Raw genomic sequence first — 14,346 nt, 5'->3', positions numbered from 1 at the left:
TACGTTTACTTTTTAGCTGTTGCTTATCATTTTTGTATCTCTACTGAGATCCAGCCATTGTTTCCCACAGCATTGTTGTTTTCCAGTATTTTGCCTTTTAATCTATATATATATATATATATATACATTCATTTTAACATGCTTCAAAGAAGCGGAATATTTTACGATCTAATGTTGAATAAAATCTCACTTACCGGCTATGTTATCATGGACCCATTGCAGGGCTAATGTTTGATCCTTAAATCCCATGTTACCGGAAACAACGTCATCACCTGTCATCAACAAAGAAAACTTTTACAGGTTTTATGTTGTCAAAATAATAAAATATTGTGAAATATAACAACTAACTAGAACACTGCTCATACAATAAATTACCTACAATGAACCAATATATTGTTATTTCTTCCTGATTCTGGAACAAGAAGATGATAATATTGGATTGGATTTTATCGGTGTAAACACCAATTAACCTACGAAAGTCTGAAGAAAATTTATTTTCAGTGGGGTCCTTCTGGTGGTGATTGGGCAGTTCACCAGTACAATCTCCTACTCTTTTCCGAAAAGTGTACTGCGTTCTTTAACGTGCATGTGGGCCATAATGCGCATGGGACCAACGGCTTAACTTCTTATCCGAAAGACGATGCGTTATCTTTAACTTGCATTTCAGTCCTTCAGCTGAAATACAAGGAGAACAGATGGGAACTGAACCGGGGACCAAGATATTTTTACGGTTTAGCGCACAAACAGTGGCTACTTCCAGTTTAGCCGACTGAGCTAAGAAGTTTATATTTCTACGATGCTTAAGAATTCTACCGACGGGAATACAGTATTACATTACAGTATTACAGCATTATTTGTTTCATGATCGACCTGAATTAGATCCTTTCCTTGGGATATGATATAAAAAAATAAAGTTAGGTCTACCTATATTGTTTCGAAATAAACAATCCATCTTCGTTCAACGAATGAAAACATTTTGTTTTGTAGAAGTGTGCAATGAACGTAGCAGACATTAGAAATGAAAGTAAATAACATGATGACTGACAAATAAAAAATAAATAGATTTCTCATTAAATGATATGAATACCCAATTTCACATGATAGGGCTATACGTCTACTTGAATAACAAAGATCTATTTAAATATGTTAACAAATATACCTAGTTTGTTATTTTAATAAATATATAATTTAGAGAAAATAAGATAATACTCATCGTACGCTTATAATAGTGACAACCCACCTGTAGAGAAAAAGCCGAAGACGTTCAACCGGTAATTAATGTTAACAACTATGACATCACCGACGGCTACCATTGGTACTTGCGTCAAGTTACCAGATGTTCCAATACCAATTACAAACCCACCACCGTGTATGAAGACCATCACGGGAGCCTTCACTGGCTATATTTAATAGAAAAATAAATAATTTTAAAAAATGTAGTGGTAGTACTATACCTACTACTAGACCTCTACTACTAATAATTAAAATAATAATAATAATAATAATAATAATAATAATAATATTAATAACATATGCTTATGATAATAATCAGATAGTGCAATGTGTTTTGGCATTTGTATTTGATAAAATCATACTGTGGCAACAGTGTAAAATTAGCATAAAATAATTTACATGTACAGTATTCGGTATCAGTTTGCTTTATGATTCAATGTTTGTGTAAGACTTAACATTGCTGATAGGGTCAAAAACAGTTACGAAGCCCCGGTGACGGATATTACCTAATAAGGTAGGCCCAAATTATATTATACTAAGCTTACCTTGAGATTTGAAATAAAAGGGGGTGTGGCCAAGCGGCATTTTTTATTCGTAATCATTTCCAACATATTATGTATACAGTTCCAGCCAATTGGAATTTGTATCTTAATAATGCAACTGTACCAGGGTAGTCTAATAACTANNNNGATATATTTATCTATACATATATATATATATATATATATATATATATATATATATATATATAAATATATATATATATATATATTACCTAATGATATGCTGTATTTTAGAGTCGTCTACAGTACTAAATTTGTTTGAACACTGTAACCAATGCCGTAGCCAGCTATTGGGACAATTGGGACAGTCCCACACAATTTTTCTGATGGGTCCACAAAGAATGGGTCCAAATATTTTTTTTAATGGGTCCAAATTATGCTCTTTTTAAGCAAAACCAGTCCAGAAATCTCATATTTAGTCTAAAATGGGTAACTTTTTTTTTAAATGGGTCCAGATTTTTCATATTTTAGCGTATAATGTGTCAACTATTAAGAAAATGAGTCCACATTATTTAAATTTACGCGTAAAGTGGGTCCACTCTGATATTGTCCCGCACTGTTTGAAAATCCTGGCTACGGCATTGACTGTAACCACCGTGTACAATATGCACGTTTAGCTGGCAAGGAAAATAACATTACATCATGGCTTTATGACTTCTACTGTGGAGGTGCGTTGAGCGCCTAAACAAGGCAAATTAACCTTAAATCGAATGAGTGAGCAATATTAGGCCTAGGCATTTCGTTCGAACCAAATTGTAGCTCTTGTTCCAGAGTGCAGTTCACAAAATTTCATACATCATTTCGATGTGAAGTCTTCTGCCAAAGTACTTTTTTCATTAAAACTTATTACGATAAACCGTTAATAGAAGCTACAGTAAATTATAGTCGATATAATAAGTCGATAAATACCTCTACGACCCTTCCCCCCCCACCCCCCAAAAAAACTGAACCAGTCAATATAATATAACCTTAACTTAACGAACATTGCGGTAAAAATTCGATGATAGTTTTCGTAGATAATTTTTGAGGGCAGGTAACACCCAAAAATGAAATGCTTAAGATAACTTAAATTACTATGTTGCATTTAACATGGTAGGTCCTATACACGATTTTCCAACACTCCTTGTTCAAATGTTGCTATGAAATAGTTTTCGGCATTCATTCTTAAATCTCACCCTTGGATTTGGTGTGTACACGTCCAACTGGAGACAATCTTCGCTCAGGTCTTCGAAGATTGGTACCATATCAAATTTAGCTTGCAAGCATCCATGCTGTTGACCGGTAGCGTCGAACACACTATTCTCGTCCCACGATTTCGCTACAGGCGACATGAAGCGAAGTGGACCAACAGGCGGCTCAGCGTACGGAATGCTACGGTACACATCTACGGTCTTCTCTTCTTTAAAGTAATCGTCAGGTCCGATGGTTACCGATCTACCAAGAACATTACCAAACTTAGCTTGGACCATAGGTCGGGTCTCATTTGCCATACATTCTAAAACACAGACAATAAGTACAACTAGCAACACAACTCTACCCGCCATTGCGAACTGAATGTATAATATGGTGACCTTAAATTGACTATGTACATAGGAGGTTAACTGTGACATGACTCAGGTGTTTTGTATTCTCGAAGAACAGGCCTATCACTTGTAGATTTTCAAACAATGTTTTGAAAACATAATTGGGCCATAAAGGAAATGCAGTGCGGATACCCGGGAACATGCCGTCTTTGTTTCACTTTGGTTTAACGGACCTGCAGCTCCAATTTGAACTTCCCACTCCATTCAGAGGAAGATTTGGGGGGGGGGGGCCAGCTGCCCCACCCATTCTCTTGTGGAAAGTTAATAAAGAAAAAAAGAAAGAAAAATAAATAAAAAAACGCCTCAGAGTTTATTTTTCGGGCGTCTAGAATCCCCTGGGTAGTGTTGTCTCGATCGTCCCCCTGTCGAACATCTCTGGATCCGCCACTGCCATTACTGCAGTGCTACTCTCAGTATTTTTACAAATTAAAACAAGGCTTTGAAAATCATTGCTTCTTGAACCTGGTTGTGATCCAGGTATTATAGCAAATCTAACGAATAAGCACTTTGCTAGGATATGTTCCCACTCACCTGCATTTAGTTTACATCACTAAATTTACCCGTATTTCTTCACACAAGTTTTTAATTTTAAGCGATTGAAGGCAATAAAACATAACAAATTTTGCCATTCAAATGATTTACCTCTTCATTTTTGATTGAGGAATTTGCCTTTGAGTTTTAATGTCAGCCTCAAGAGCATATTTTCCCGACTATCTGGAAGAATTCCATAACCCCTGTTACTAAAAAGCCTGATGAACATCGGCCGATTTTATTACGCTTGTGTTTGGTAGATTTTTGGAAGTTTCTATCCGATTGGATTGCTAAGGATTTAAAAACCAACTTCGCTAGCATATGACAAAATAGGAAGACAAGAGTTGTAAATAGTTTAATAGCAACGGAACAATTACCGTCCCTAATATCTCTGCGAATTTCAAGCTTTATGTGCTTTTTGTTGCAAGTTTTTCATAGCGATAACAAATGAACCAAAAAAATAATACCTATGTAACTGTATTCCTTAACAATATCTATTTCATTTCATTTATTTCACCAATTCAAACAACACTATAAAAGGGAAAAAAGGACAAGACAATACCGTCGTGGCCGGTAAATTATATTTTAAATTTGTACCTTAAGTTTTTCTGTGTAACGTTATAAATGCTCCGATAGTTTTCAAAATTAACTATGGTAGCGATCTCCAAGCAATGGATTTCGACAAAATGAAATTCGATTAATTTCGACTTTAGCAAACAAGAATTTTAGATTTTTGAGTCTCCAGTTTAGCATTCGTCAAAGTGAATTGGATTTTTGGTGTGTTAATCTGGTACACTGGTGTACGGGTGCCACTAACTACATTTTGATACCCAGCACTCGGGGAAAATATATCCTGTAAAACCTATACATCTATGGTTGATATAAGTCAGTTGTTCAGAGATAGAATGATATAATTCGTTATTTATATTTTGTATTTGTATTCCATTTTGACTTTTTGTTATTTAAATAATAACACAACAGTGGGAAAAAGGAGAAAACGTCCGTTCCTCCTCTTTGAATATGCACCTAGCCTCAAGATGTTATAGTTGTTTCGGATAATAATTTTTCCTTTTTCGAATGCTTGTTATATTTATAATTATATTGAAAGCACCTCAGAGATATTCGTTATTTTTTCATATGCCAAAATACTTTAAGCATACAGAAATTTTTTAGCAACAGATGTAAGTAAGATGGGCTAGTAATTGAAGATGTTCAACTTACCAGCAATATGTAGGTAAAAATATCTTTCAATATTCTTATTCGTTCTTTAGACAGCTTTTAACTGTATTTCTCCCAAGTCGCTTGTTACATTAGAAACCGTGAAGTGCAGTTACGAAAAATATATTTTTCTATCATATCGTCTTTATAAGATTTCAATGAAATAAAGGATTTTACAAAAATTCACAATAAATGGATTACATTCAGTCAACTTTAATTACGGTAAATCAATTATTCAATAAAAAATGAAATTAGTAGATTATTATCAGTTGTTATTGCCTTTAGGTTTATAATTTGTTATATTTAAATTTAACATTCGTATCGGTCGAAAAACGATTAAGCTAAGCATAAGGTGAAAACAATATTAACTACTAATGGTAAGTGCTAAAAAAGAATTAAATTTAAACTAATTATTCACGATTTTTGTTGACTGTCATAGGCCTAAGTCTAATACACACACACAATGGTATGTGTAAACTCGTACGGTAGGCCTACGTTGCGTGTAGCACTTTTTAAATGCAATTGTAGTTCACTAGCACTGTGTGGTAAATGGAGAGTGGGTGGTTCGATGGTCCAATCTTTGGTGTTTACTGAAACCACGTAGTCACATTTTACATTTCTAAATCAAATTCTAGAATCTTTACCAACAAATGTGTAGGCCTAGTAATTAAAATGTTAATTTACTTATAGCGTTTAATTATTCATCACAATTTACGTATGTTAGGTTTAAGCTATCTGGGTGGTTCGATGGCCTAATCTTTGGTGTTTATTGAAACCACGTAGTCACATTTTACATTTCTAAATCAAATTCTAGAATCTTTACCAACAAATGTGCAGGCCTAGTAATTAAAATGTTAATTTACTTATAGAGTTTAATTATTCAACACAATTTACGTATGTTAGGTTTTTAAGCTACCTGGGTGGTTCGATGGCCTAATCTTTGGTGTTTTACTGAAACCACGTAATCACATTTTACATTTTTAAATCAAATTCTAGAATCTTTACCAACAAATGTGTAGGCCTAGTAATTAAAATGTTAATTTACTTATAGCGTTTAATTATTCATCACAATTTACGTATGTTAGGTTTAAGCTATCTGGGTGGTTCGATGGCCTAATCTTTGGTGTTTACTGAAACCACGTAGTCACATTTTACATTTCTAAGTCAAATTCTAGAATCTTTACCAACAAATGTGTAGGCCTAGTAATTAAAATGTTAATTTACTTATAGCGTTTAATTATTCATCACAATTTACGTATGTTAGGTTTAAGCTATCTGGGTGGTTCGATGGCCTAATCTTTGGTGTTTACTGAAACCACGTAGTCACATTTTACATTTCTAAATCAAATTCTAGAATCTTTACCAACAAATGTGTAGGCCTAGTAATTAAAATGTTAATTTACTTATAGAGTTTAATTATTCAACACAATTTACGTATGTTAGGTTTAAGCTATCTAGGTGGTTCGATGGCCTAATCTTTGGTGTTTTACTGAAACCACGTAATCACATTTTACATTTCTAAATCAAATTCTAGAATCTTTACCAACAAATTTGTAGGCCTAATAACCTAATTAAAATGTTGATTTTCTTATAGCGTTTAATTATTCATCACAATTTACCTAAGTTAGGTTTAAGCTATCTCAGCATTGTTTTAATAATCTGAGCAAGGTGGAATAAATCTCATCACACAGCTAAAATTTCTTCAGACAATTAACGAACAATCAGAATGTTGAAGTACTACCTGCAAAATATAAATACAATTAGGTCTATATTATTATAAATTATATGTAGTGCCTTTTCGAGATCCCCCAATTTTAAAGAATGAAAGAAATCAACTTCATTGTGGTCAAGTGGTTATGACGTTCGCTATGCATGCGAGAAGTCCCGGTGAAGAAGGTAATTTTTGTGTCTACTGCCCTCGGGCAGACACTTTGCTATCCTGGTCAATCCGGAAGCGTAAAGTTGACATTGGGAGCGTTGACATTAACAAAAGTGTAAAGTTGACATTATGTCACTTTCGTGATGTGTGATATGATGTGATTTTACTACTACCCGTAAACTCGGTCGTGTGTTTTACGATGCATTGCTAGCCAATTCGTCATTACTGTATCTATCAGCCGCACAGCGGTTCCGAAAGTTGGAAGTTAAAATTAAATCGAGTAGAAGTGGTTAACAGTTTTTTAATAACAAAATTATAGACGGTAACTGACAGTTCTCCTGCAAACGCATCTATTTATATAGCCTATAGCAATGGCTCTATTCATTTATTTCTTTTTGGTTATTTATACACATCTATATCATAGGCTAGTGGAAATATATTTATATTTACAACAATTACAAAGTCAGGGGAGGACATTTCCAAATACCTCACCCCCCCCCCCCCCCCCCCCCCCCCCCCCAAAAAAAAACCACAACAAAAAACAACAAAAACCATTATTAATAATACTATTATTTCATTAATCACTTTCGACATCACCGTTTCTATTAAATTTGGCAGTAGACACACGCTCCCGCTGGGAGCCTATTTTGATTTTCGTTGTCAGTTTCTTCTTCTGTAACGTCACAATTCTGCGAGCCTGTAAAAATAAGGTAGCCCAACCGTGGCGGAAACTTCTGCTATCTATGTAGATGACCTAACGAACTGAGCCACTCGGAAGCAATACTGTATTGATTTTCGTTATATGCAGTGTGTCGACTGCGCTGTTCTATCTCAATGTGCTAAGGAGTGTGAAACAACAGTTTATGTGGTACAATAATCTCTAAAAAAATTGTCTTGTGGTAATGCTTGAGACCGTAACATTGAAATCTGTTATACGAATTTCGTCGACAACTAACTTTGGTCCATCATGCATGTGCAAAAGAGTGAGAATAAAGGTACAGTTTAGAGTTTTATCTCTATATTGTACCATATAAAGTGCTGTTTCGCACTCCTTAGCACATGCAAAATTAAACAGCGCTAGTCTGTGACACATTGCATATAACAGAGATCAATATGTTGCGCCATCTTCTTAAGCATTATCACACGACTGTTTACTCTTTATTGTGTGTTTATTGTGTATATATAACACTATCAAGGACAGGCACATTTAGCCCATGAAACAAATCAATATGAAAAAAAGAAGTACAAATTAAACTACTAAAGAAAGCTGATTTGGAAAACTGCAAAAACTGGCGCGGTATAAAATTGCTGTCAGTTTCCAAAAAGATATTTTGCAGAATCACCATCACTCGCTTCGGAAAGAACAGGCTAGGTTGTGCAGAGGATCGAGGAAGCTGCATTCAGCAGATTTTATGATGTAAAGTACATTTCTTTTCTTTATAAGAACACATTTTATAAGAACACTGAGGCTGAAATTTTGTTTTAAATGAAGAACAAGGTAAGAACAAATTGAGTCTGAGGTAAAATGTCTAATGAGGCTTTTATTTATTTTTTTTTAAAATAGAAAACCAATAATCTATCTTTACCTTATTTGCAGTAGGTGTTACTATGTAATACCCTCTATATTCTATAATACAGTAAAATAAGACTGTAAAATAATAATTTTCTATGTTTGAGAAGTGTGTAAATATAAGGACAAAATAACATTTTGAGCCTGAAATGGGCCAAAAAATACAACAAGAACGCTGAGACTGAGAAAAATGTTACTGGTTCTTATTAAAAAAAAGGTCTATTATAGAACTTGAGTGCGAAGTAAAACAGTAATCTATTTATTAACTATGTGGACTTCAGAGAGAGTTTATGGAGAATAATGGGAATGTATGGAATAATTCACTGTTCCCTGGAATACCGGAGAAGATAGCATGGAATACCGGAGATGATAGTAAAGGTACGACAGCAGACGTATCATATATGTCTTAAAAAGAAATATGGGCATCAAAAAATTAAGCTTAAGGATTAAACTCCGCATTTACAAAAGCAAAGTGCTGTCTGCATTAATGTATGGGTCCGAATGTTGGAAAATGAATAAATGCGATGAACAGAGGTTGAACGTATTTCACAACAGATGCTTAAGCAAAATTATCTGCATATTTTGCCAAAACACTATTTCAAGTCGGAATTTATACCAAAAGACTGGAAGTACACAAACTATCTGGTATTATCAAAGCAAAAAGGTGGCAATGGATTGGCCATATACTGTACTCAGAAAGGATGGGTGACTGTCAAGTAGTTTTGAGTCACACACCGGTGGGAAAAAGGAGCGTTGGCAGACCTAAAAAAACACATAAGGACGTATGGTAGAGAAGGAGAGACGGGAATTTGGATGGAAAGCTGGGGGAGAAGCGGCACAGAAGGAAGCAGACAAGACGGGACGGCAGATATTTGTAAATAAGTTCTCGACACACTACATAACGGAGATCAATATATTATGTTGCGCCATCTTCTTAAGCATTACCCCAAGACTTGTTTTATCTCTTTATTGTAACACTATCAAGGACAGGTTTAATAGCTAACGGAACAAATCAACAGAAAACATTTAAAAACTGTATTTTTAGATGCTAGAAAAACCCGAAATTTTCGACTAAAATACAATTTAAAACAAAAATATTATATATTTTTGTTTCGATCGATTTTCTACTTCAGAAAAATTCAGTAAGTTGAGTAATGGTTTATTGTGTAAATTCTATTTCAAACTGATTATTATTAAGAATCCACAATAAAGGAACATCATTGAATCATTAGCATTTACAAATAACAAATAAATATTTGTGATTCTTTATTCACACTATAGTAAAACAGTGAAATTGATGACGTAGCAATTACCTGTGATGACGTAAACGATATTTGCAAGCGTCATCGTTTATGGATCTTCACCGTCACATGTATCAGATTGACATGTGTATTTCGTCTTTTCATGATTTTCTTCTGACTCAAACTTCTTCAACTTTTCTGTCGAAAATAAAATAACGAACTAAATACAATGAAGATCCTGCTTGTAATTTAGAGTGAGCCCGTTGCTAATTCATGTGTTATCCATACGGTAATTGACTTTTAATCTTTATCTTGGTATAGTTGGTCTGATGTCACTATCAACAATGATTAGAAGCCGCCACAATACTTAATTTATTTATAAGCTATGAAATACTTGTATCTAGGGCTGAAATACTGTATGAACCACTTTCCAACCCGTCAACAGTGCAAGGTGGGGTACCGAAGTATGGCCAGCCGCGGAGGTCGGTCAGCGTGTGTTCGAGTGAAGTCGCTGTGTTCAAATCGCCATCCCCTGGTTAATCGTTTATCATAGTAACTAGAAATTATCAAAAAATATGTTAAAAAAGAACCACTAACCTTCAACTTCTACTATTTTTGGAAAAATATCATTAAAGAAGCTACACTCCTTCGGCTTCAAGAAGTTGCCATTGCGCATGCTCGTTGAAATCTCCTTATATTCGTGGTCAGAAAGAGAAAACTTTGGCCACTCTGGATAGGATGAGACAAAATCACTGTCACCGCCAGAGTTATTGGGATCTCTGATGACGGATAAAATAAATATTTTCTTTAATAAATATAAACAAAGAATATTCAAAAATACTGTAGCACTTTACGTTTAATGTTAATAATTATACAATCGTTGATGCAAGAATGTGGCGACTCTGTTGCCAGTGAAAGTCGTTTTATTATAGAGCAGATTAATGTTATGTTGGTAATATATATGTGGTTCTATTTTGTAATAACCCTGCCAAATAAGTATTGAGTTTAAATCTAAATATTTTAAGTAAAGTAAAAACATTGCTATTTGTTGAAAACACTGAATAATATAAATATTTTGAGTTAGTTAAATGAAAATAAAAACATCAGCCTACCCTGTCTTGGCAAAATTTGTCCAATACGATAACATGGCATGGGTTAATCGAATTTCCTCGTCGGGGAGTAGCCCGTAAAGTATGCCTTTAAGTTCTTCATTGTAGTGCATCCCAAATACGTATATTAAATCGTCGCCATGAGCGGCTCCAAGTCCTGTCATATTCCAAAAAGAACGTGAAGGTACGTGAGTCATGTGATACAGAAACACGTTTTTCCCCGCATCGGTAAGTTGTTGTGCCGTCTTCGTCGTTGGGCACACGAAAAACATATCACCTATCAGTTGATTGGTACTGTTCGTATGGTCGGATTCTGGGTGTGTTATCTGCTCATCAGTTAGATAAAATAAAATGGTAGTTTCCCTTGCTAGTTCGGTTTTGAGTTGCAAAAACAGCATTGTACTGGCCCACATTTCCATATGGGTGCGATTGAATATATCACCTTGTTTAAAGAATTTGACGAACAATGAGCCTTCATCGGCGAGACTTCCCAACATGACGTCCACGTCGTTAATTGCGTCCGCGTCGTCGAGAAGAACACTTGGATCATCTAGCATGAACTGGCCATCAGAGTTTGGGGAAAATGCATTTGTGAGAGGGCTTTCCCCATTCTCAATCGCTGTCTATATAGAGTGAAAGTATTAGAAGATATGCATTGTGATAAATAAATATGTAACATGATTTCTGAACGAGTTAATATAGGTATCTCCCAAATGAATAATGACAGCCTCAAAGCAGCTATTTGGCCTACTGTATTCAAATTCAAAATGATATTCTTATTGCTAACACAGGCCTAAAGAATGCGTGTTCATTCTTATTATGTTTAATATATCACTTGTATAAAGTTACCTTGTTGAAAGTTCCTAGCATTCAAAATTTAGATTTCAATACGATAGCGTTTCTACTACTGGTTAGGCTATTCAGTGTATCGCTAAGCTGTTAACCAACGACCTAATATGTTATTTAATTATATCTAGGCTAGAATACTCACATTAACTGAATAATTGGCAAACAGAGTTTCGCTGTCGATAGATTGAAGACATTTCACTAGTTCTTTGGTATTTGTCTGGTTACATCCCAGAGTTCTGCCAAACGCAAATGCCCTGGAACGCTGTAAATCTTTAGTGTCCTCTCCATTGTGGAAAGATGGAATAATTGTCCCACTCTATGCAAAGTAATACAAACAAGTTTTTGATACCCTTTATTACCTAAAACGTATGTCTGTTAAACTCAAGGATAATATTATTGACTCCAAGTACCGTAAACAAAAAACCTGGTAAATCGCATAATAAAACAGGAAAAAATTAAATATTTTAACAACGTTGAAAGGAAACAGGAAACATAAACACAACCCAAAATGCTGTGGAATGAACTTAATCCGTTTATTGGAAAAGGAATATATAATACTATACACGAGGATATGAACGAATTAAATGATTTTTGTTTTACTAATATAGGAACACATTTAATGAACACTTGCCTACCTGGCGAAATCCACAGTATGAATACTTATTTTTATTTAATGAAATCCAGGAGGAAAGTATTTGAAACCGTCATGATAAGCTTCAAGAAAGTAGTAACATTGACATTCTTGATTTAGATAGTAAATTATACTATGGATTATATTATACTGTGATTGTAGTGTAGGCCTATATTATTCGATTTCCACTAAGCCATATGCAGTATTGATAGTATGAATTTGCACAGTAGAGGTGCAATAGTAAATAAAATGAAACTCTTCAAACCTGCATAATGGCGCGATGAAATAGACCTTTACTCATCGGAGATACGGTATGGTATGTGACTGACATGGATCCGGCACTTTCGCCATAGATCGTAACCATTTCTGGGTCCCCTCCAAATTCTGAAATTTAGATATTACTAACTTAGATAATTTACTTATATAGGCCTATAAGCAGAATATTTTACGATCTAATGTTAAATAAAATCTCACTCACCGGCTATGTTATCATGAACCCATTGCAGAGCTAATGTTTGATCCTTTAACCCCATGTTACCGGAAACAACGTCATCACCTGTCATCAACAAAGAAAACTTACAGGTTTTATGTTGTCAAAATAATAAAATATTGTGAAATATAACAACTAAATAAAACACTGCTCATACATTAAATTACCTACAATGAACCAATATATTGTTATTTCTTCCTGACTCTGGAACAAGAAGATGAAAATATTGGATTGGATTTTATCGGTGTAAACACCAAAGGATTAACCCACGAAACTCTGGAGAAGGCTTATTTCCAGTGGGGTCCTTCTGTGGTGATTGGGCAGCACACAGGGAGACAATCCCCTTCTCTTTTCCAAAAAGTGTACTGCGTTCTTTAACGTGCATGTGGGCCATAATGCGCAAGGGACCAGCGGCTTAAACGTCTCATCCGAAAGACGATGCGCTATTTTCAACTTGCTTTCAGCCCTTCAGCTGAAATACAAGGAGAGCAGAGATGGGAACCTGATCGACCTGAATTAGATTCTTGCCTTGTGATATGATATGAAAAATAAAATTAGGTCTACCCATTTTTTTTTTTCGAAATGAACAATCCATCTTCGTTCAACGAATGAAAACATTTTATTTGGTAGACGTGTGCATTGAATGCAGCAGAAATTAGAAATGAAGGCAAATAACATGATGACTGAAAAATAAAAAATAAATAGCTTTTTCATTAAATGATATGAACATCCAATGCCACATGATAGGCCTATACGTCTATTTGAATGACAAGGATGTATTTAAATATGTTAACAAATATACCTAGTTTGTTATTTTAATTTTTTTTTAAATATAATTTAGAGAAAATAAGATAATACTCAACGTACGCTTATAACAACGTACGGTGACAACCCACCTGTAGAGAAAAAGCCGAAGACGTTCAACCGGTAATTAATGTTAACAACTATGACGTCACCGACGGCTACCATTGGTACCTGCGTCAAGTTACCAGATGTTCCAATACCAATTGCAAACCCACCACCGTGTATGAAGACCATCACGGGAGCCTTAACTGGCTATATTTAATGGAAAAATAAATAATTAAAAAAATGTAGTAGTAGGCCTAGTGATAGACCTACTACTAGATCTCTACTACTAATAATTAAAATTATAATAATAATAATAATAATAATAATTATTATTATTATTATTATTATTATTATTATTATAAAAAAATAACATAGGCTTATGATAATCAGATAGCGTAATGTGTTTTGGCATGATTATAAAATCATACTGTGGCAACAGTGTAAAATTGGCATAAAATAATTTACATGTACAGTATTCGGTATCAGTTTGCTTTATGATTCAATGTTTGTGTAGGACTTAACATTGCTGATAGGGTCAAAAACAGTCACTAAGTCCCTGTGAAGGTTATTACCTAATAAGGTAGTCCTAAATTATACTAA

The 14,346-nt window shown here is 34.5% G+C and overlaps 1 protein-coding gene across 1 annotated transcript in view; it reads right to left on the bottom strand.

The window, feature by feature from the left end:
- LOC117124449 overlaps positions 1–14,346 on the bottom strand; it is a 22,713-nt gene that overhangs the window by 6,970 nt on the left and 1,397 nt on the right. The window contains exons 2-11 of the mRNA XM_033270681.1: positions 13,794–13,953; positions 12,886–12,963; positions 12,673–12,791; positions 11,919–12,092; positions 10,931–11,550; positions 10,416–10,597; positions 9,942–10,016; positions 2,972–3,408; positions 1,241–1,400; positions 195–272 (exon numbers count right to left, since the gene is read on the bottom strand). Of these exons, the coding sequence (XP_033126572.1) occupies positions 195–272; positions 1,241–1,400; positions 2,972–3,408; positions 9,942–10,016; positions 10,416–10,597; positions 10,931–11,550; positions 11,919–12,092; positions 12,673–12,791; positions 12,886–12,963; positions 13,794–13,953 (2,083 nt within the window). The remainder of the gene's footprint in view (positions 1–194; positions 273–1,240; positions 1,401–2,971; positions 3,409–9,941; positions 10,017–10,415; positions 10,598–10,930; positions 11,551–11,918; positions 12,093–12,672; positions 12,792–12,885; positions 12,964–13,793; positions 13,954–14,346) is intronic.

The sequence above is a fragment of the Anneissia japonica genome, unplaced genomic scaffold (assembly GCF_011630105.1).
Source record: "Anneissia japonica isolate Jap-2015-1 unplaced genomic scaffold, ASM1163010v1 scaffold665_len1252844_cov201, whole genome shotgun sequence".
NCBI lineage: Eukaryota > Metazoa > Echinodermata > Crinoidea > Comatulida > Comatulidae > Anneissia > Anneissia japonica.
The sequence above is the reverse complement of the archived record's forward strand: the minus strand, read 5'-3'. Positions and strand labels throughout refer to the sequence as shown.